The sequence below is a fragment of the Perna viridis genome, chromosome 12 (assembly GCF_037379345.1).
Source record: "Perna viridis isolate PV_CMFRI_1.1 ecotype Kerala chromosome 12, ASM3737934v1, whole genome shotgun sequence".
Taxonomy (NCBI): domain Eukaryota; kingdom Metazoa; phylum Mollusca; class Bivalvia; order Mytilida; family Mytilidae; genus Perna; species Perna viridis.
The window spans coordinates 4,347,811-4,371,543 of NC_142456.1; the positions used below are offsets into that span (position 1 = coordinate 4,347,811).

The 23,733-nt window shown below is 34.2% G+C and overlaps 1 protein-coding gene and 1 long non-coding RNA gene across 6 annotated transcripts in view; one reads left to right on the top strand and one right to left on the bottom strand.

Annotated features, from left to right (window-relative positions):
* Nucleotides 1-13,228, bottom strand: part of LOC148600924 (uncharacterized) — a 38,721-nt gene extending 25,493 nt beyond the window's left edge. For 2 of the 4 annotated variants that reach the window (XM_088556395.1, XM_088556394.1), the window contains exon 1: nt 13,089-13,228. In XM_088556395.1, the coding sequence (XP_088412521.1) occupies nt 13,089-13,213 (125 nt within the window). In that variant the 5' untranslated portion in view covers nt 13,214-13,228. Of the gene's footprint in view, nt 1-6,372; nt 6,628-7,744; nt 7,904-13,088 lie in introns of those variants that run through there. The other 2 variants (XM_088556396.1, XM_088556397.1) reach the window with 2 other exon arrangements.
* LOC148600925 (uncharacterized) overlaps nt 6,748-23,733 on the top strand; it is a 28,413-nt gene continuing 11,427 nt past the window's right edge. Inside the window, exon 1 of one of the 2 annotated variants that reach the window (XR_015917326.1) lies at nt 6,748-6,872. This is a non-coding gene — a long non-coding RNA (uncharacterized LOC148600925). Of the gene's footprint in view, nt 6,873-22,096; nt 22,206-23,733 lie in introns of those variants that run through there. The other variant, XR_015917327.1, reaches the window with a different exon arrangement.

Below are 23,733 nucleotides of genomic sequence, written 5' to 3' on the forward strand. Positions count from 1 at the left end.
TCATATTGATCCTACGAACAAAAGAAAATTTCACATCAATTTAACGATCAAAGGAGCACACATTTCGACGTCCCCTGGGTCGAGGATAAAATCATTTAACCTATTTTTCCTCGTAATCTCGGGTCTGATTTTTTTACTATTATACTACATGTATTTTATTTTTCTCTTTATAATAAATCAAATGGATTCGCTTTAAAATCAACAAAAACTGAGACTAACAGTTCATATCAAATTCACACCAGCACACATCACGATATGTGGTTTTCACGTGTGATACATGCATTTCATCTGATACCACGATTCTGTTAGCTTTTTTAATTTCAGGAGCTCATCTAGGAAACTCTTTCTGAAAATAAGACTGAAATACTATACAAAACTGGTATAATAGCTTTGTTTCTCCTTGTCTCTACCGTTCATCTCTCGGTTACAGGGTGCAATCTCTTTATCTTTTACACAATGTGACATTTCATGGTCATAAAGTGATCAGAATATATATAATGAACAGTAAATTAAATACTGAGTGGGTTTTTTAATGCTTTTAAAAGGCCTAATAGATGTACTCAGTTGGTGGTATTTTCGTTGTCAATGACTCTTTTGTTTGAGGGTTAACTTAGTCTGAATTGTCTTACAATCATTCTATAAAGCAATTAAAACTCAAATGAAATAACCTTTAAATGTTGGATATACTAGACGCTGCATGCGTTGACAACGATAAAGATAGCCTGCTATGCCTTTATTAATTACCTGCTGTCGAAGTATTCGTGTTTTTTCAACTTTTCAACATTATAGCCCCACTAAATAGCAAAGTTAAATCAAAATTCGAATTTGAATTGCAATGAATGCAGGAAAAAAGTTGATGTCAACATAGTTGTATAATATAAAGTACTTAGTTACCCCCTTTTTAAGATGACTTGAAAAATCGGGAGACAGTAGAAAAGGGGCAGTTTAGCAAAGTTCATAACAACGTACTAAAAACTATGCATACAGAGGTCCTTGCATTCATGCATTTTAACATAAAAAAAACTCAAGAATGCATCAGGTATTTTTTTTTTTTTTTTTTTTTTTCTTTTTTTTTGTCTGCGGGCACAAATGATCAAATGATGCCCCGCACATGCATGTCCAAATGTCTTTTATTAGAAATTGGGCATAACATATGGGAAAAGAAGATGTGATATAACAGCAGCAATATGCCATGTACACAGCCGAAAGTATCACACGTGAGAATAATATGGTTTGCAACATATGATAACCATAAGAAATGAACGAGATAAAAAGTTTCTTCTGTTTAAAAGTGAAATCGGAAAAGTCACTTCCTGTCTTAAAGAGTAAGTTTGCGATTTTTTTTTTAAATTTGAGTATAGATACATGTAAAGCTTACTTTTGTGTTCCTTGAAAGCGTCTTCAATTCTCCTATAAAGCCTAATTTTGACACAAAATGCATTTCAAGTTGCAATTTTTGCGAACCTCATATGTAACATGATGAGTTGCATACTGTTTTTCTTTACCAAAATGGTTTGAAAGTCTTTTTCAGAAATCATTTTGAATTATCGTTTTTTATATCGTTAGAAGTACGACAAAAGTGTTAAGTAAATTAATTAAATCACTCTCAAGTAGAATTTATTTTATTTATTGAACATGTATTATTTATTTGGCAAATATATCAGTAGGAGGAGCTCTCGAAAAGTTAATACCAGTATTACTCAACATCTGTAAATACAAATGTATGTGTCCTTGTAACTCATTGTTGAAATTAATATGCAATTGAAACCAATATAGTTATAATGAAGAACACCACCAATACAGTTTTTTTTTTTCATATTATGCAATGCTTTGATTCGAGTAAACTTCAAGTATACAATTAAGTATCCCATGCAATGGGTGGATCCATTGAGTGTAAATAATCATGACAAATGATATGCATATATGATTTAAATGAATATCTTGCCATGGGGGGAAAGTTCTCGTAATCTTTTTCCCTTTCCCGCACAGCATTACAGTGGAATTATCCAGTCGCTGGTACATATAACTTTTTTGATGGGACGATTTTTTTTTCAACAACAAAAATTCATTCTAGAAGATTAGGGCTAAAACTCTAGATTGTTAAGAAGTGCCATAAACATACCTCGTTTGATTAGATGCCAAAACTGGTTATTTCTTTATATGGGGTATAGGAACAATTTTGAATGAATGGACACCGTTAACAATGAAAAAATACTGATGCTAGTTCATTTGTGTAAAGAAGGCTTACAATTGACAAAAATATTAGGGCAGAAATACGGAGAAAGACAAACTAGGGTTAAATGTTGTACTAGCATTCTCCTACTCCAGAAAACATGGATTGTTTGTTTTCTGAAATTATGTGTTAAATTAGATGTTTGAATTGTGATTCCGATTAATCTCCCCTGATTGGAATGATTTACTCTAGCAATCATTAGGTAAACAATACCTAAAAGTGAAAATATAATTTTATGATATTTAAATATCTGGCATTTAACTGTTATTTTTGTATGTAAACAAAATTTCCAATGTCATTAACACCTTTACACTTAAGTAAAACCTAATATTTGACATGTATACTAATTTGTAACGTCGGTAATTATTGATAGAAAATATAATTAATGTTGGGAGTCGCGAAGACACATACATTTTTAACTTCCATGTTCAAATCTTACCTCTATTTTACAAATAAATATCGTAAGTATAAGTGTTATATTATATTGATATACGACACTTTAATGAAATAATCTACAGAAGTTGTCAAGACAACGTGAAGATATGTACATGTAAAATTAACTCAAGGGAGCAACCATTTGGTTTTATGGGGGGCTAGGATCAAATTTGCAATAAAAAGGCAGGTCGTTGACATGTGTGTAAAAATATCAGGATGAACGATTGGGTAAATGATTTAAAGAACAGGCTTGAGTTAAAAATAAAAATTCAGATAAGAAAATTAAGGATACAAAATTTAATCCAAGCCCCACTCCCTAGAAATCAACTGGTTGCTCCCTCCCTAGTTATTTGAAAGTAGTATTTATCATGGTAATTGCCTTTCTCTATCTCTTTTGCGTAGCATGGCCGATAAAACTGGCACAAAAAAAATGGAATATCACCATTTTTAAGTTATTTAGAAAATTTTGCGTTATTCCAAACCAACTTGGGTCATAGTTGAAGACGAGTCGTGCGGCACTATGAGCTTTCAATAGAATAGTCTACATTTTTAAGTGAAAAAAAAAATTTAAATAAAAAAAAGCTAATAATAATCGAATTTCAAAGGCCGTGCAAATGTACTCAGCAAACAATCACCTTGTCACCTATTTACATGTAGTTGGACACGTGATGTGTATAACATTAACGGCACAATCAACGTTTACGTTTGCACAATTTGAAGACATGTGAAATGTGAATCTGCTGGATTAACCCCAGGATTAACCACAGGATTGACCCGTCGATATGCAACAACTTTAAGATATCCAACTAAAACCGTCAACGTACCAAAGGACATGAACAACAAGGGAACTGACTGTTGAACGAGATTGTTCCTACTAAAATACGGCGTATTTGAATATTTTTCACATGGAATTCTATACATTTCCAATGAGATACATCTAACAAAGTAAAAAAAATATTTACTCTGAAGATTTGCTTAATAGCAAATAAATTTCATATAATAAACCCATTTATAGTATGGTATGATATATCACTGAGTTTATGACTGAATATTTGAAAAGTGAATAGTTAAATCTATTATTACTGGCTATATTCAAACAATTAAGAGGATTTTTATACGAAGTTAAAGGAATGCAATAAAATAATATTTAATTTTAACTTTATCTTTTATGTTTATTTTGTAAATACATTTTTAAAATGCAAATATATTGAGTCATGGCGTCGCCGCACATTTTTGTATCGCATGAAACCCATGCCCTTCGCCCTTTTTCAAGTACATTGTCCACCACTAAAATTAAATTTACATGTGATCGAAAAGGAAAACTGGTTAGCTTTGTATATATTTCTCTTTCTTTGTAATCATCTGATTAGAGCAAATTGGCAGAAATGAAGGAACGTCGAAGTTACATGTACATGTAAATAAATCTTATACATGTACATGCACAGATAAGATCTTTCTAACCTCTCATGGAAATTGTAAGAAAAGCGACAGGCCGCCATATAGCAGTTCTGAGAGTATCATAGAACAATTCTAGAGCCGGTTCGTCGGACATTTCTACCACAGTCAGTCGGCTCTATATAACTTATTGTGTGGAGCTGGCTCTAATAGAGCTGTTCTCGTAGTGCCAGCTCTTCTGACAGCTTAAGCCAAGCCCGCTCTGACTAGAACTGCCAGAAAAGGTTGCTCTAGATCTGTCATGGAGCTGTTGTAGTAAAACTTTTAGAACTTTTTTATTTTCGCAGGTTATCTCATCTAAACGTACGTATATGTAAAAAAAAAATGAACAATTTGACCATTGTATCAATCGTCCTAGTAAATTCATTCTTGTACCCGTTCATACATGTATTATATAGATACCTGTAATTGGAGTTAAGACGATTAGAGTTGATTTTTGTTAATAGGCCCTTCAATCTTATTACAACAGATTTACGCATTAACTGTAACTTATGTCAAATAATCGATATTTTTATGTGATATTACGGAGAATTGTAAAAAGCTACAATATAACATCAAAATATTGGGAATTAAGATTAAATTTTACATATTCGTACTTCGGTAACAATTTCTAATTCTAGGTTCCTCTGTATTGGATGTTTGGCAATGATTGCAGAAGTGGTGATCTTGAAATTAAGCATACTTCCAACATTTTTTTTCATTTATTTTCAATATTTTGATTGCCACGATCTTACTTTAATTTAAAATTCCATTATTTTTTCAGACACCCTTCTAACCAGTTAAACAGCTGATACTTAGTCTCTGCTTTATACAGATAAAATCTTTTGCCTTTGACACCACGTCACGGATGGTATCACAACTTTTATTATTTCATCACATATCCAACAGAATTTGGTGTACAATACTAGCAATATACATGTAGCACACTTTACATGTACATGTAATGCGCGTAAGCAAAGAGACACAACATGATTATTTTTATATTTTATGAATCGTTATTCTAAGGTTAAGTCAAAGTTTATTTATTTCTCACCCTTCAAGCAAAGTTTTATTAGAATCAAGCCCCCATCCTAGCTTTTACCAGATTACCTTATATACCCATGAACAGTGTATCAACCTCGGTGTCTGCTTCATGTATTTAACCCATAAATATCAATCAAATCAATGTTTGATTTTATATAATTACCTTTCCTATTTAAAATCATACTCAAAGTGATAATTGGACTCTTTATATAAATTGATAAAAGACTTACAACCGTCTGTAGAGAACACACTATAACCAGGAACAACCTGCGGAGCCGGGACAATTATCAAGATTTAATTTCATCAATGTTTTAACAGATCTTTTCTGCTAATTGATTTTCGTTTGGATTTCAGTAATACGAGTATTGAAGATATTTCATTAATTTTTCAATATACTTCAAAATGCGCTGGAAATATTCTTGTCAGATAGGGAAAATTTTTGTAAAACGGTCCTCAAGCAAAATAATTTGATATTAATTGATAATATTAAACATGTACGAGAAGTCATTTCCATTTGCAATTTCCTTGCAACTTTGATAGTGGCTACCTACGCTAAAGGCAAGGGAATATAACTTATATTACAAAGCTTTAATTGCTAGCAACTCTGCAAAGGAAGAAATACTGGATCCAACCTCAATAATAGATAATGAGTGTGGAATTCGGGTAGAAATCGATGTAGAACTAACGTTTATATGCTGACAGTACTAACAATTATGAAAAAAATCAGGGCAAACGCGTAATTTATATGCATTGTATTTGTAATTCTTGTGGACAGACAGATTGAAATATTCAATAATACTTGGTTACAACTCTCTGGTGAGTCAGAGTCAAGAACACGTAACAGAATCTTCATAATTATGTGAACGTTTCCGGATATCGCCAATTTCCAAAGTTCGGAACTTTTGGTCCCCCTGTATACTATTGTAAACACGTTTGAACCCCGCAAACTGACCACCAAAAAAATGAGTCTCAAAACTTCTCCCAATTAACCCTTAAAATATCTTCAATTCTCATCTCATGTCTGTTGAAACACTTTTGACACACGGTGTGCATGGACAAACATTTCAGAATATGTCAGAGCCCAATATAAGAAACACGTTGATATACTTGTAGTAAAATATAAATTAGTCTTCCTCTACAAAAATATGACACTCAGCGTTGATTCAAACAAATAGAAAAATGCATCATTAGAAAATAAATAAAAACTACAGAAAATGTGTACCTACCTTTAAATGCACCTGTTATATTCCTTATGAAAAGTTATCTCATACTTCACACTATATAATTTCATTACGTAGCTTAAAACACGTGGATGAAAAGGATAAAACAACTTAATAAACAGAAATAATCCCTTAAGCTGCACAAATAAAATATTAATTTAGTCCTTAAAAGGGTTCGTTATATCCATAGTTCTCTTCATAAAATATTGGTAATTGGATATTTTTTGCATGTTTAATGGCGTCCATTCAGTAGATCTATTCCTCTCGGTTTTCAATATCTAGGGCGGAAAGGTTTAAACGACTGTATAATAAACAACTTGTGTAGACGGAACCACAAATCTACATGAATTTGTTAAAGTCATCTATTTTTACTGATAATTTATTTAAATGGATGAACTGTCAGACTGAGAGAGGAGTATTTATTAAGTTAAATTTCATTTTAAACTTCCGTTTTTATTCGTTTTGTGTGGTGTACAAGTCATTGACTGTCAACAGAAACATCCAACGTACGTAAGCAATAAAATAAGTCTTTTAATTAAGTATTTACAAAAGAATACAACGGCGCAGAGGGAGCTTTGTACAAAACGGCGCTGACTTGCATCCATGAAGTTCGTCAAGAATGGAAAAGAGTAGTAATAGTTTATTTGTTTTATTTTTAAAATCAAGTTATTGAAGTGCACAGTGCTTGACAAAAAATATTTTAATGGATTTTAACATTTGATCAAATAGGTTTGAGTTTCTTATATGGTAGTGCTGATTCAGAAGTGATTTTGGTGACAATGGTACATATGCACCGAAACCGTCGCAAAAGCGTTGTGATTAATGTGCTTCTTGGTGTCCACAGAAGTCACATCCCTCTTACCTTGTGTTAAACTTTATTTTACGATTTCTTTTACTGCTAAACTTTAATTATCCCCTTCTTGTGTTATTGGGTCAAAACCTACCTGAAGTTTTTCGATCTCAGAACTGTAAGTGTGTGCTTCCGACTTACTACTGACACATTTCTATTTAATATCCTTACTACTGGTATGTCTACTAAACATTACAACATCGTTTATAATTAGCTTGAAAACTAAATGAAAACCATAATTATTTTACACTTTGTTGTAGTCAAGAATGTTGTGGTCAAGAATAAAAATAGTCAGAAAGAAGATGCTAATTATTTTTTCTACACTCGATATTAAGGGTCTGGTATATGTTTTGATACATTCTTTTTCCCGAATTAAAAAAAAACATAGATGAGTCTCATAAAAGCGTACAACCATAGCTACCCCCTCCCCAAAAAATCACCGTGACGGGTTTTTTTTATTACAGAAAATGCGTTAGTACAACCTCAAACCATCTACAATAAAATGTCATGAAAAGTATTTTACTTTACCTGTCTACGTCAAGTGTTGACATTATCTTTTGTTCCTGGATAAAAACCAGAATTTCCAGTGTATTGATTCAACAGATTTTTGTTTTCGTTTCCATAGAAACTCATTAGCAATAATTCCTAAACATTGTCAAATGTTCTTAATTACACTGCTCTTTTATGGAATGAACTAAACTCATCTTATTCCTACTACAAAATGCTGTTATAAAGTTTTTCTTATGTTGAAATGCCATTTAAATTCATAACCAAGAGTTTGTGTTAAAATCAGAAACAAAAATATTATTACCAATTACCAGAAGGAAAATATAATTTAGCCCAGTTTAAAGATCCGACATAATAATATTATCGTCTAGATGTTGTGGTTAACTCGCAGGTGTGTGAGAGTTTGGTCGTTTCAAAAATCCATTTTTCCAAAAAAAAAGTACATTTGTATGACTTGTTCATGTGTATAGTTTTAGTAAAAATAAATATATGGAAAAATGCCAATGAAATGAATTATTTCAAAAGGTTTCTATTGTTATGGACAGCTTCGATTAGACCCATGATGACTAGTATTTAGTCTTATCTTCCCATGACGTTATGTACATGAAAGCGAAGTACAAAAAGTAACCACTTAAAGATTTATTGGAGTTATCGTACAATTCGACAGATGAACGGACAGACGGACGGATAACGACTTGCAAAATGTGAAAATGTTTATAACAAAAAAATTATACCAACGGCGCAAATGGGCAGAATCCTTAGTTAGGACAAGACACTAGCGGAAACACCAAATGGGCGGAATCCTTGGTTAGGACAAGACACTAGCGGGAACATCAAATGGGCAGAATCCTCAATTAGGACAAGACACTAGCGGGAACACCAAATGGGGAGAATCCTTAGTTAGGACAAGACACTCGCGGGAACACCAAATGGGCGGAATCCTTGGTTAGGACAAGACATTAGCGGGAACACCAAATGCGGGAGAATTCCTGGTTAGAACAAAACTCTAGTTAGCGGGAACACCAAATGGGCGAAATCCTTGGATAGGACAATACACTAGCGGGGAAGACCAAATGGACAGAATCCTTGGTTACGACAAGACACTAGCAGGAACGCCAAATGTGGGAGAATCCCTGGTTAGAATAAGACATTAGCGGGAACACCAAATGGTGAGAATCTTTGGTAAGGACAACACACTAGCGGAAACACCAAATACGGGAGAATCATTAGTTAGGACACGTCACTATAGCGGGAACACCAAAAGGAAAACACGATAAACAAAATAACAAATAGTGCTCACAGAAAAAGAAAACTTAACTAAATACGGTAAGCCCTAATGGAGGAAACATTTGATTTTCATGAGGGGAAGGATGAAATTTTCTATACTGCCTTTTTTGTTTTGAGAAAAGATATGTGGTCTGACCTTATTTCTTTTGGCATTTCCTGCCTTTTTATTTCTTGAACATTTCAATCCTGCCTTTTAATTTCCAATTTTATCCTATCCCTCCCTCCCCTAAAAATCAAATGGTAGTCTCCAAGAGGGAATTGTTTTGTACAACTTCAAAGAATACCTGAGTGACTTGAAATATAAATAAAATGTATGTGCTTGCGCGAAATAAAATATCCGACATCCAGTCGTGTCCTTCTGACCTTACGCTTGTGTCCAGTTTTTTTAACTAAGCTATTCAGAGTAGTGTTGACAGTGAAGACACAGACGACGGCGGGCGCAAAATTGTGGAAATGTGTCACGTGGTCTAATTCACCGTAGCTTAGCAATAACACAAAACCTTGAATGATAAAGCACCTCGGCCATTTTCCCCAGGATTTGGATCATAAATGAAGCAAGTTTCAAAAAGTGTCCACATGTCCGGAATTTTCATTGAAGTCTTTAGAAAAAACTTTTATTGGTCCCGAAAATGCAAATTTGTGAAAATTTGGATAGATGTAAAGTACAAAAATTTGCAACAAAACTAGTTTAAATGCATTTTCGACATTTTTGGTCTAAGTAGAACATTTTGCGTCTCATTTATATATATATATAAAATATCAATAAATATCAAATTAATGATGCATGTTACAACAAATCAACATTATACAACGTCTCAGAATGTGACGACTCTATTCGCTACACTGCTCCATCGGATCAAATTGATACAGGGAAGATAACGTTAACTTATAGAAGGGCCATGAAAAATTCCCAACGATGTTAGAACTGTCAAATTTGCGAAGCAAATTTTTTGGTCGTTCCCTCCGCGGGACTCGAACTCGTACTGCTGTGACATCTATGGCAACACCGCCTGCACAAAGTCCAGCGCCCTAGACCACTCGACCAGCTAGGCTATATAAAAAATATAGCTTTCACTGGCCGGGTCATTCCTCCTCGTAGGATTAATCAGGGCTGTATCTTAGTACACGATGTATGGTAGTACGGAACAGTTCATTTAGATGTTATTATGTAGGATAGCTCTTTCCTGGGGCCCCGGTCCTGGCATTCCGTAGACCTAGGAGCCTAAGAGATGCCCTAGTAAGAGCAGAGATTTCATCTCTGCCCCCAAAAAATACAACGGGCCAGTGTCGACCATGTGGAGATAAGAGATGTAAGACCTGTACCCAGATGCTGCACACCAAAACGTTTAAAAGCTACTGCACTGGAAAGGAATTTGCCATTTTTTGCGACGTGACTTGCAAAACCGAAAATACCATATACCTTCTCCAGTGTCGATGTGGTATGTAGTACTTTGGCGAAACAGAACAACCTTTCAACAGGCGTATGAATGGTCATCGCAGTGACTACAAATGCAAACCAGACCTCCCTCTAAGTCGCCATCTTAGATCCGCCGGACACACCCAGGAGGATCTCCACAACATTGTTGTTACGATCATAGAACATAATAAAAACTGGTCAAAATGTAAAAGAGTATCTCGGAAAAGCTTTTGGATGAAGAAATTGCAAACAACTTCTCCAGATGGAATAAACAAGAAAAAAAAATTCATTTTTAGGTCTTGGTCTAAGGCTGGTACAGCACTATATGCTATACATCAATACGCCGTACTACTATATTTTGACATTTTTTTTTTAAATTATTTTCCACAGTTAATTTTTATTTTCAATTTTGATAAAAAGACCGCCTCTGTTATTTTCATTCAGGTTCCCAATCATTTGCTTATGTGTACCTTTGATGAATGTACAAGCACCCACAGCGTACGTGATTCAGCTTCTGAATTTGTTTTGATCTTGAACTTTATGAGTTTTATGCTGAAGAAGGATATCAGTTATCCGAAATATTCAATTTAAATTTTACCATCTTCTGGTGATGTTAAACATACTTAGACGTTTATATATATACGTCTCAGAATGTGACGACTCTATTCGCTACACTGCTCCATCGGATCAAATTGATACAGGGAAGATATGTAAACGTATAGAAAGGTCTGAAAAATTCCCAACGATGTTAGAACTGTCAAATTTGCGATGCAAATTTTTGGTCGTTCCCTCCGCGGGACTCGAACTCGCACCGCCTGCACAAAGTCCAGCGCCCTAGACCACTCGGCCAGCTAGGCTATATAAAAATATAGCTTTCGCTGGCCGGGTCATTCCTCCTCGTAGGATTAATCTAGTACACGATGTATGGTAGTACGGGACAGTTCATTTAGATGTTATTATGTAGAACAGAGGATCAAATTAACGATTAATTAATAAACCACTAAAACAGTAAACGTAAAGCTTATTATGACCATAATATTATGAGTGTACGTAGCACAACTGGTTTTAGAGTCGTACTCTACATTAGTATTTATGCGAAGGTCTTTAATTCGAGTCTGACCCAGGAATATTTTTTTCTGTATTTTGATTCTTTTTTTTTTTTTGTGAAAATGTTATCATCAAAATACCATTTCTGACTTCCGATTAGTCATATTTAATAACAGGAAAGTACGTATATTTAAGTTCATATTGTTACACCTATTTTCCAGGTTTTTGAGTGAATGGTGGGTTTTAACGTCCTTGACTACCCTGTCGGGTCTCGGACGGACGGCCAGGCGTCAGTTTGACAAAAAGTCGTAAGCGTAAAATTGATCGTAAGTCATGACGTCATAAACTAAAATAGCATTGTGACGTCATGATTTACGATCAATTTCACACTTACGACATTTTGTGAAACCGACGCCAGGTTGTGAATTTTGTCTCTTGATCAACCAATTTGTATATACATGTAATTGAATGGCTTATTATATCAATCACTTGTTAGTACGTACGTTTCAATTAACAAAGTACCGAGAAAGTTGACCCAAGACCCTTTTTGGTAAAAACTACAAGTTCCCTGCTTAAAAAGGACCAGACCGGGTCAATAGAGCCGTTCCATTCACAACTCATTACACTATAGTGTAAAAGGGCAAGCAGAAACTTAAATATCAAGTTATACAAAATGTACATGACAATTGTAGTCGCATATCGTACATCAAATTTAAAACCTTAAGTCAAAATGAGATTTCCTGTTAGCAATCTTACGTCGTATTTGCACTCCGTTATTATTGTAAAAAAGTATTATATACGTCGTGTATGAATGTCAAGGGCGTCACAGATTGCCTTAAATTTCATTTGTATTCCTCCTACGGGGTAATACGAATCACCCACTGGTCTTTGTAAGTTTTTAATAATTGAACTTTTTTGTACCATTACCCAGCTATTTTGATTATATTATTAGCAAAATCTGTATATTTTGCAAGAAGTTCTCTATAATATAATGTTGTTACATAGACCTATCCACTCCTAACCAGACATGAAACATAGTAAAGTAATTAGGTACATTTTGTACCCTATTTATTTCTAAAATGGGTTGGATTATAAGATGGGAAGTGCAAGCGTGTAAATACATGTTTGATGTACATGTATATAAGTTATTGCCTCGGCAAGTTACATCTAACGGATACATTTTAGTCTGAATGTTATCCTCAACTCATCTTGATTTCTTAAAAATATACCACTTGCATATACGATGTAGATCAATCTGTATCATGTGACAAAACATACATTTGTACAAAGTCATGTAGTATAATAGTAAGCTCACATTAAAAACAACAAAAAAGAACAAAACAATTAAAAAAAACACACACACACAAATTCGTGCATTTATATAAAAAAATAATGACGAGTAAAATTTGTATGATAAAAGAGAGATAACTCAAGCAGAAATTGTTCTGATGAGAAAAATATTTTTTTTTTATATTTAATATTTTTCAAAGTTTTCTTTTTGAAAGTGTTAAATTTAAAAGCCTTTGATATGGAAGCCAATCATAAATCAATTGAAGAAATGCATTTTACGGACTACAAAAAAAACCAACTAAAAACAAACAAAAAACAACTTACGGTACATTTCCTGAGTATGATAAAACGTTATTAAACGCTCTACCAATAGCTTCTCCGACTTCATCATTCCTGACAATCTGAATTTGAGGAATTTGTATGGGCACTCTGATGATTGTTTTAGTCATTTTGTCGCTTTTGATTTATTTCAAGAAATACTTCTTCAAGTAATTTTGTCTCCTTTAAAAGCAATTTTGTGTTATCATTCCAATAAATACGATTTAACTTGCAAAACAAAGTGCAATCAGTCTTGCCTCTGTAATTGCAATTACTATATCAATATTCATATTTCACAGTTGCTACCCAATTCTGTGACGAAATAAATGCTAATACCAAACTACACTATAAAAGTAGTCGTGAACAAAACACACCAATCACAGAGAAAGTGATAAATTATTCCTAATTATTCTAAAAAAATATCCATAACTAGTATACCCTACATTGAAGACTGATATAGCTTTGAAATGTGAACATGTGAGCTATTTTTTGCTTTATCCCATGACATATGTAAGTCTATAATTACACTAAGCTACTGTTATAAATTCGAATTCAAATGTAATCATCCAACTCTCAATAACAATAGACCGACCCAATCAATCACCTCCTTGACTTATTACCCTTCCCATTAAACCCCCCTTATCTACTTATTGCTCAATTATTACATGTAAATAGCTTTGGGTTAATTAATCATAACTTTTCTGTCGTTGTGGTCTCCATAATGTCTAGCACGGTAGGTCGTCATGGGATGTTGACAATGCTCCAAGAATTATTTAGATAACATTTTTTCTTTCATACATTTTGCTATAACCTTTGACATAAAGGTCAAATAAAGAACATATATTGACCTATAAATTATACTTAGACCGAGTTTTATGCTTCAGCCCACAGTTGCATCAATACATTTGTAATATTATTGTCGTAAACGTCGGTTACAATGTTTTAATCTTGTTCCTATTACTTTGTTTGTTTGTTTGTTTGTTTTTATTTTAGTTACAATTAATAAAAGGGCTGGCCATTTATGTTACATTGTTTTACCCCGAGTGATAGGGAGAGGTTGAAAAACGACATAAATGGGAAGCCCGTGGTAAAACAATGATAAAATAGAGTTTCCCTGATTTATTTCCATTCTAATAAGAATCATACTTTTTAATAGACGCAGCCTATAAGTTGCACGAAATGTAGGTCATGTGTTAATCACTATTGCACTACGGCTGTGGTCTAAAGAGGTCTGAAGTATGTTATATAGGAATTATTGTCAGAGGGTGAAGTCCTCGTAACGTTACAATAATAAATATAAATTTACCCAATGACCATACAAGCACTGAGAGCCCAATTTCAGTTAGCCTGTTACGCCGACTTGTAAAAGTTCAAAGTCATAGCTCACAACTCAAAAGTTTGTCAAATTATGAAGTAAGATAAATCCTAGCTAAGGTAAAACTGTAAAAGGCATACAAACATCAGTATTATATTACAGAAAACACCTGCCTCATATTAATTACATAAGTAATAACTATAATAACAATAATATCACCCCTGTTTTCATGTATTTATCAGATTTTTATGTAAGTTTTCTTTTCTCCGCACGTTAATAACCCACACCATGCACCCGTAGGCATCAAACAAGATATATTGAATTGTCTGCTTCTGGAACAGGGTTATGTTGCTACAAGATTGAAGTCATCACCACAGAAGTTTTATGGTCGTCATCATGAACTCGTGGATCGTTATGGTGTAACCATCAGCACCATGAAAACTGATGTATTCAACGGGTCATAGTTTTCCTTTCCTCGTTTGTCTACCCCGGACTTGACTTTTTATGAGCAACTCGGCGGGTGTTTCTAGAAAAGCAAAGGACGTTTACCCTACCGGTGCACCTGGTCCATGCTCCCAGTTTTTAGTGGAGTCCGAGTTGCTCATTTGCTTTTGTTACTTTGTATGTATGATTTTAGTTACTTTATGTTCTTTGTTGTGTATGTCTGTTTTCCATGTCTGGTCTTTGTCCGTGGATTACATTCTTTTGATTACCGTTATAACCTTGGTTCCCTTGATTACTCTTTCTGTTAAGTTACAATTTCATGTACATGCACATTTTGTAAGCCTGTAGTATGACTCAGATAGTTTTCAGAATTACAAATCAAACTTGAACCAGTAGCAAGTTTTTTATAAAAAATGTAATAGTTCTCGGTTAGTTCATTCATTCTGACTACAGACTGCATTATTTAAATTGGGTTATAGTTCTTTTCACATGGAAACATTGACATTCAATATACATGTACATCGGTTACATATATCATACATCAGATGTACATGTATGCCTAGATACATGTACATGTATAAACGCTTTATAAGAAGATACTGTTCTTCTCTTAGATACATATAATTAAGTTTTTCAGTAGAGTTGTATAAAGAAATCCCCAATCATTACCCAAACCCATTACCAGCCCCCCCCCCCAAAAAAAAAAAAAAAAAAAAAACCAAACAAACAAAACAAAACAAAACAAAACAATACAAAAACAAAACAAAACAAAACAAACAAACAAACAAACAAACAAACAAAAAACAAAGTACACCAGTTACGGATCCAGAAACAATTCGGACGGTCTCAAATGAACGAGCGAATGTATAAATCGAGTTCCCAGCAATGGTGTGTTTTTTTTTTATCAAAATGGTGATCATGGGAGTCATCTCGATCTATATAATTGAAAAGGCAAATTAAAAGATTTTTCTTACAACTTGCATGGGTGCATTAATGCTACATGTACAATGTATATATATCTGGCACTTATACAAAGTCCTCTCACTTTTCGAGTTAAATAAAGTGATAATTGGTGTCATCGTAAGTATTTTCTATCACACCAATATATTTGACGCAAGTATTTTCTATCACACAAGGTATTTGACGCAAGTATTTTCTACCACACCAAGATATTTGACGCAAGTATATTCTATCACAGCAAGATATTTGACGCAAGTATTTTCTACCACACCAAGATATCTGACGCAAGTATTTTCAATCTACTACACCATGATAACTGAGCGCCTTTTTTCCTAGCAAATGTGTACAATCATATATAATCATGATTTTTTTCTTTGCCACTTTCTCAGAAGTGATTCGTAATTGGTTTGTGCGTGAACCATGTGTAATAAGTGGTTTTTAAGACAAAACACCGACATTGTCTGTTCAAAATAAAAACAAAACAATGACTGCCAAAGCAGTAATTTCAAGAAATAAACTTTATTACTACAATGTATATAGTCTAACATTTGAGACAAAATTGACATGTGTTGCTCCTTAGGTGTGGACATAGTTTTTAATTGACAAGTGTTGCTCCTTAGGTGTGGACATGGTTTTTAAACAATATTTGTACCTTAGTGATCAACGTCATTACAAAATAAAATACAGCATGTGCCATGTGTACAGAGAAACCAGATATTGAGGTTTCTATATTTTGAGGCAGTTATTTGTAAATTTAGCACACGTTTAATTTTACAGCCCATCTTTGAGTAGGTGTAGACTTAGTCTTTTTGGACTCTGTCTAACCTTTGAACCATAGCAGAGTTCTATAAATTGCCTCGGAAACACGTGAGCAACTGTACATGTACATGAATACCTGATCATGAATTGCCTTACGATACTCAATAAGGTATTAATATTTGTCCTATTTTTAACTTTTAACCTTTTGCAGCGTACTACATTTATTATATTCAAATTTATATATTCTATATATTAAAATGTAATTTTCGTCAATAAAATTTTATATATTCTTATATTGTTTGCAACATCATGACAACATCATGACAAGTTTCTGCAAATATCTGCTTTAAATGATCTTGTACGTGTATGAAAATACATGTACATGTACATGAATGTATTAAAGTATAAAAAACAAATATTTTAAAACAAGTTTCATTACCTTGAGTCTTCTAGCGTGTGCAATTTTCGGACCCAGTCCAGAAGTTCTTCCTGCACGTGCGTCCGCCCAAGCAGACGATCTCGTGCTGCACTTGACGCTTCTCTGCGTGTTTCCATCTTCCTGCAAATATCAAACTATTTTACACTTTATTGATTCGGCAAGTCCGAATTTTCACATTTATATTGTTAGTACATTTTCATGTAAGAACATATTTTCGGATTTTTAATTTTATTAACCTTGCTTTACTTGATGAACAACGCAACAATATCTTTACAATATTTAAACTGAAGTTCAGATCTATAATTTTATTGAATACTTGTGCGACCATGGAAGCTTAATGAAAAATTTGTCTATGAAATCTTAATGGCTTAATTTTTAAGCATTTTACAACACGTTAATCATGTAACTGCTCATACACGATCTTTTGACCAGATGAGCTAACAAAATATCAACAATACAAACGTGGAATTAATATCGAGGGCTTCATACCGTTTTTGTCAAGACCCACAACTGTGTTCTGGTACTTGACTGTTGCCAGAAGTAAATAAAGCACTTCTAAATGACAGAAATTGACAGCTGTTTTAAATCATTTGAGTTGTATCATGTGAAGTCAATTGACTTGCTTACTCATTTTCTAGGTGTTTATCAATGAGACAAGCATGTCACAGTTATTCAATACGTCCCCTGCTGTTGATATATACCCTTGCAGTGAAATATTAATATTTTAACACCCATTTTTGCACTGTACACTGGCATTATCAAAATTTAAAGATATTAAAAAGCATTTTGTTTCAAGTCATCGTGTTTTATACATGCACATGTATGAATTCATAACGAGTCAATATCCATCAAGAATTGGAAATCGTGACTCAATCTATCAACTGGTCCGTTCGCAATCAGAGCTATCAGTTTTATGCCATGTAAACTTTCACCAACAAGTCAGATGTGTGGTATCCCATCAGAAGTAGGGATATCATGTCCAGTACGAACTGGAATATACATATTTATATACATACATTCATTTTTTTATAATAAGCTGAAACTATTAGTAGAGAGGTCGGATTTCATCACAAAATACGCAATTCAGGGCGTTCTACATGTACATCATTCTGTAGGTAAAACAGTATCTTAACTTTCATACATGTACATGTATGATAAAACATTATGAATCAAAATAAAATATAGATAAAGACTGAGGAGAAAAACTGAACATTAATAACGATCCTTTCATAAAGAGTCAAATCGCTGCTCCTTAAAACATTATATTAGACTGAGGAGAACATACCTTATGGTCAAAGATCTGTGAACTTAATGTCAGATTTATGACTAAGAATAGTTAGAATTTTATGATCAGTTTTTATACGGTATCTACTAAGCGAAAACAAACACATCGTGATTTAGAATATTGATCTGCTAACGTTATACCTCTTGATAAAACAATCAAAGGACATATTTGAGTACTTCGGGTGTAATTATGACAATATTTCATAAACTAAGATCGTAAATCATAAATGTTGACAATTTGTTCGCCTAAACCTTTTGAAGATGAAATGGACTTTACGTTCTTTCGGAAAGGTCTCGATTTACGATCTTCCCCGATTCAGTGCGGATTTTCGATCTTATTTGGTGTTGCCATGGCGTTCGTTACATTAGAAAGAAGTTCATCATGTTCTAAACTCTCTACCTTTCTGTCAGCCCAGACAGTCCCTGATGAGTCTTCTTCAGAAACCTATAGGGAGTATCTTCATGAATCAATTTAGAGTAATTAAAAAAAAACAATGCCAGAGGGTAGAATTTAATCGTTCTAGCCGGATAGAATTTTTAGAGGTTAGAATCGTTCTATACGGATAGAATTTTTAGAGGCTAGAATCGTTCTAGGTAGAATCGTTCTAGGCGGATAGAATTTTTAGAGGGTAGAATCACTAAATAAAAAACGGATATGGTCAAAAGTACCAGTGTATAACTTAAATACAAAATAGGGATCACCAAAAGGTCTTTAACATGCACTTCAACAAGTGTACTATATGAAAAGTCACATTCAAGTAGGCTCAGAGGCCCCAACAACGAAAGTAATAAAATCCACGGTTACAGAATGATGACACTTCTTCAAAATAACTAAAAAATAAAATAACGACGCAACTTCATATTAATGATTAACGTCTATTGACTGCGGACAGGCAAATGTTTGCGGAAGGGTAAATTATTGTTTTAAAGCCTAACTTTTTTAAGGCGAATATAATCTTCTGAGGCCAGAACCATCATGCAGACAATAGATTGAAGAAGTAGCACTATGGAAGCCTTGTCTTGAATAAAATCAAAACAATAGTGGAACAACAATTTTACGGCACATAAGAACTTAATGAAATGCACACAGAAAACCAATAATGCTATAGGATTAACATGTTGTATCGTCAGTGGGTAGTATCATTTTAGTCTGGAATCGTGAGTGGGTAGAATGGTTGTAGTCTGGAATCGTAAGTGGGTAGAATTGTTCTATAGTCTGGAATGAATGGTACTAGTCTGGAATCGTCAGAGGGTAGAATCGTTCTATATTCTGGAATGAACCGTCAGGCGCGTAGCTGATGCCAAATTGAAGTGTAGGCAAAATTACGGCAGGGGGTCTGGGGGCCGCTTCGCCCCCCCCCCCACCCCCACCCGAAGCTCCGCGGAGATAGCGTTTTAAGCATCATTTATGCCTCTCCAGGGTGTATTTTATCTCCAAAAAAAATTGGCAAAATTAAGTGCAGGAAAAAGCTTTTTTGCCTAACGGCAGCTACGCGCCTGATCGTTCTAGTCTGGAATCGTCAGTGGGTAGAATTAATCATTCTATAGCCTGGAATCGTACGTATTTTGTTCTAAGTCCCGCCGTTAGTCGTTATATATCGTTCTAAAGTTGTACGCAGAATAATTATAGAACCGTCGTAATCGTAACCCTTCAGCATCTTACTGCGGCGGGGCATATGTTTCCATATTTGGCTCTCCTCTAAGAACACTAGTACTATCTCTACGTCTTTTATAGACGTATTTGCCCCTTTTAAATAGTGAGCTGTTTTATCCATAACCTACTGCTATAGCACTGAATAAACTATATTTACCTTTTTGTTTTCTTCCCCAATCCATTCTTGCTCCATTTATGTGAAGTCTGAAAAGTAATCCTTCTTTTTGTCGATTTTTCCATTAGATCTTTTTTACCCACGTTTTTTAATCATGAGACTCATTTTCCTCAAAGTGGCTTTCTATCAAGTAAAACAACATGTGTACAGACCTCTATATTATAAAGACGTTAAACGATGTGACGAGAGTTATATTGCCTTTGTTGTGAAGGCTAGAATGTTTCGACTGTTACCATATCATTTATTAAATATTCATTCTGTTGCTCCCTGGAGAATATTGAAGTTTATGGGATTACTCCATGTTCAACACGGTAAATTTTCCTCTGTTGATTAAAAGAATATTTTTACTTCGTCTCAGTTGTACTTTTTAATAATTAATTCACACAACCTGTTTGAAGATGCTAACTGAAGACAGATTTTTCATAAATGTCTCGCTTGCATACTGTTGCAAGAATGTATATGTACGTCGCGCGATCTTTTCCTCTTCAATGAGAGCAAAACGAAAAATATACACGTAGGAATGTTATACAAGTAATTAAAACAGAAATGCTTCAAAAATTTAGTCTCTGTTTCAACATGAATCTATGCATTGAGTACCAGTCTACATAAAATTCAGATACTGCCAATGGTAGAAGTGATTCATGGAGTAGATAAACCCACCAAACAATGTCTTTTTTCAATCTACATATGATATATATTTACATAACACTATTCATTTCTGTATTGAGATCTGCACTTTTGAGAAAATCTTACATTAAAAAAGTGCCCATACAAATTCCTCAAATTCAGATTGTCAGGAATGATGAAGTCGGAGAAGCTATTGGTAGAGCGTTTAATAACGTTTTATCATACTCAGGAAATGTACCGTAAGTTGTTTTTTGTTTGTTTTTAGTTGGTTTTTTTTTGTAGTCCGTAAAATGCATTTCTTCAATTGATTTATGATTGGCTTCTATATCAAAGGCTTTTAAATTTAACACTTTCAAAAAGAAAACTTTGAAAAATATAAAATATAAAAAAAATATTTTTCGCATCAGAACAATTTCTGCTTGAGTTATCTCTCTTTTATCATACAAATTTTACTCGTCATTATTTTTTTTTTATATAAATGCACGAATTTGTTTGTTTGTTTGTTTGTTGGGGTTTAACGTCCGAGCAGCAGTATTTCAGCTATATTCAGACGATGAACATGCAATTGATGATAAAATGAACATAAAATGATGATGAAATGAAAAAGGGATGGGACACAAGGATAATGGGGTCGATAAATTTTGATTGCCACTGGAAATAGGGAGAGGTGGGTAGGGTCGGGCAATTTAGCCTCCTGTGGCGGAGCGCTATGGTTCCTACTCCGGGAGAATACCACAGTAGGGTTCTTTAATGTGCGAGGAACGTGGCATCTTTCCCAACACGGTGCACCACTATGGTTTGCGATCAGGTTTTCCGTATTATAGCCTGACAACCCCAGCATGTAACACGCCAGGGGTACCCCATTCCACCACCTGGGGCACACATCCCAGTTGCTCTGTGGGCAGAGCGCCCTAGCCCTCGGCTAGGGTTCTGAGCACTATTTAGTCGCCTTTTACGACAAGCTTAGCGCTGCTACAGGCCTATTCTTTTAACACCCGGACCTGCACGGGGCTGATAAAAATTAATACTTTAAACTAAACTAAGACCTGAAGTAGTAAGATATCAGGTATAAATATTAAAAGCAAAGGGAAAATGCTTCGAAATTACATCACTATGGCGATGCGTAGTATGATAGCTCTTGTATTCCCTAAAAGTTTGTGTCCAAAAGTTTATGGGTCTAGTACATAAAGCCACATCCATGCAGTTGTCTTCCGGGTTCATATCATCCCGTACTTTGATCTTTTGTCTCATTGACGAACACAATTTTTTTAACAAAACATTACCGCAACATTATGTAAGCTAAATTGTTAAAAGCATTTAGATGTAGTTTTTGTCTACGAGTTGTAATCCAAAAAAAAATGAATGCACATGACACACAGACAGAAACTTATTGATGTTGATAATATCTATAATATAGTCAAATATAATATAAGTGTCCTTAAATTGAAGGAAAAGTTACTACAAAGGTAAGTTTTAGACTCTCTCTGATGTTCACATATTTACGTTTTTTTTTCATATATTTAAAATTATCTAAATATTCACTTATTAACGACTTACTTGATATTACAATTGTATATAGATGTGTGCCTCCGCCTCATCTTAATATACCTTATATCCTTTTTTTAATGTTCTTGTGTGTCACTCTGGAGATCAATATGTAATTTCTCATTACATGTCTTTCTGAAAACGTCAATTATAATAAATAAAATTTTGTTAAAGAGCCTTTAACTTTTTTGCTAGAAATTCGGGTTTAACTCTTTTTTAATAATTTTTAAATCATAGCAAGTTTGTACCCAATAGGCAGTCAGTGTTGAGAATCGTCATTTGGAACCTCGGGATCCACATTCATAAAATCTTGAAATCTTGAAATCATGATTGAAATCAGGTCTGGAGTGTTTTTTAACTCAAATATCCGCAAACCTTTTTTTCAGCCTTTTGATTGGTCGAATTTGTTTAGTTGAGCAAGACTAGTATTTAGAAAATTTTAAAATCGAGTTCTAGAATCGGATATTCTAATTCATTTTGATTAGAAAGGAGTTTATTATGTAAAAAATGAGTCTTTTTTGAAGAGTTGTTCTCATTTTTCATGTGCAGTTTAATCAAGCAATATAAATATTTTTGGGGGTAGGGGACCAAATATCTGGTCCAGGATGGTAAACATTTGGTTTCACGCAGCTTCGATCGGTATTAGTCATTCTTTTCTATACCTGCTCTTTTTCGTCACGTTTCAAACCCCATTTGTAAATAGATTCTTCTTTAAGGCATTCAATCCTTATTTCACAAAAAGTGTTGACGAGGATTCAAATGAAAAAGAAATATGTGAAACTGTAAAACTTTAATCAAAACACGCAAATTTAAGCACTGTCTTCTATTAATGTATTCCTACTGGAATTCGGGTTCCCGATCTAAATTTGCAGCCATGATCATATGTACTATTCCTGTTTTGTCTATCTAGGCGCGGATCCAAGGACTAGCGTAACGGGCGTACGCCCCCCCCCCCCACGCCCCCCTTAATCGGTAAGAGAAACATTTTTCACCACAAGTTTCACCCCATAATATTTTTTGCCTTGCTTTGCACGGCATTTTTTAACTCAATTTACGTCCCCTAAACTCAAATCCTGGATCCGCCCCTGCTATCGTCTAGCCACGTGACAGTGACGTCATCAACACTTTAAATTGTACTAATACCAACTTTAAAAAAATGTTTTGCCTGTGAAGAGAAAACTTATTTTATAGCTACCACCATGAGATTGGGGATATTTCGTAAACAAAAAGGCTTGCATGTTGTTTTTTATGCAAGTCTTTTTCAATAGACATTGTTAGACTTTAGTACTTAGTTGCAAACAACTTCTAGATGTTCGATCAGAGATGTTTTACAAGATCTTTGAAATACGTCCTGTTCAAGAATCCGTAATATATTTTATCAGCATGATGATAACCTGCTCGTGTCGATGTTGGGTGGAGTCACGATTGCCATGAACGCATTATCGTCCG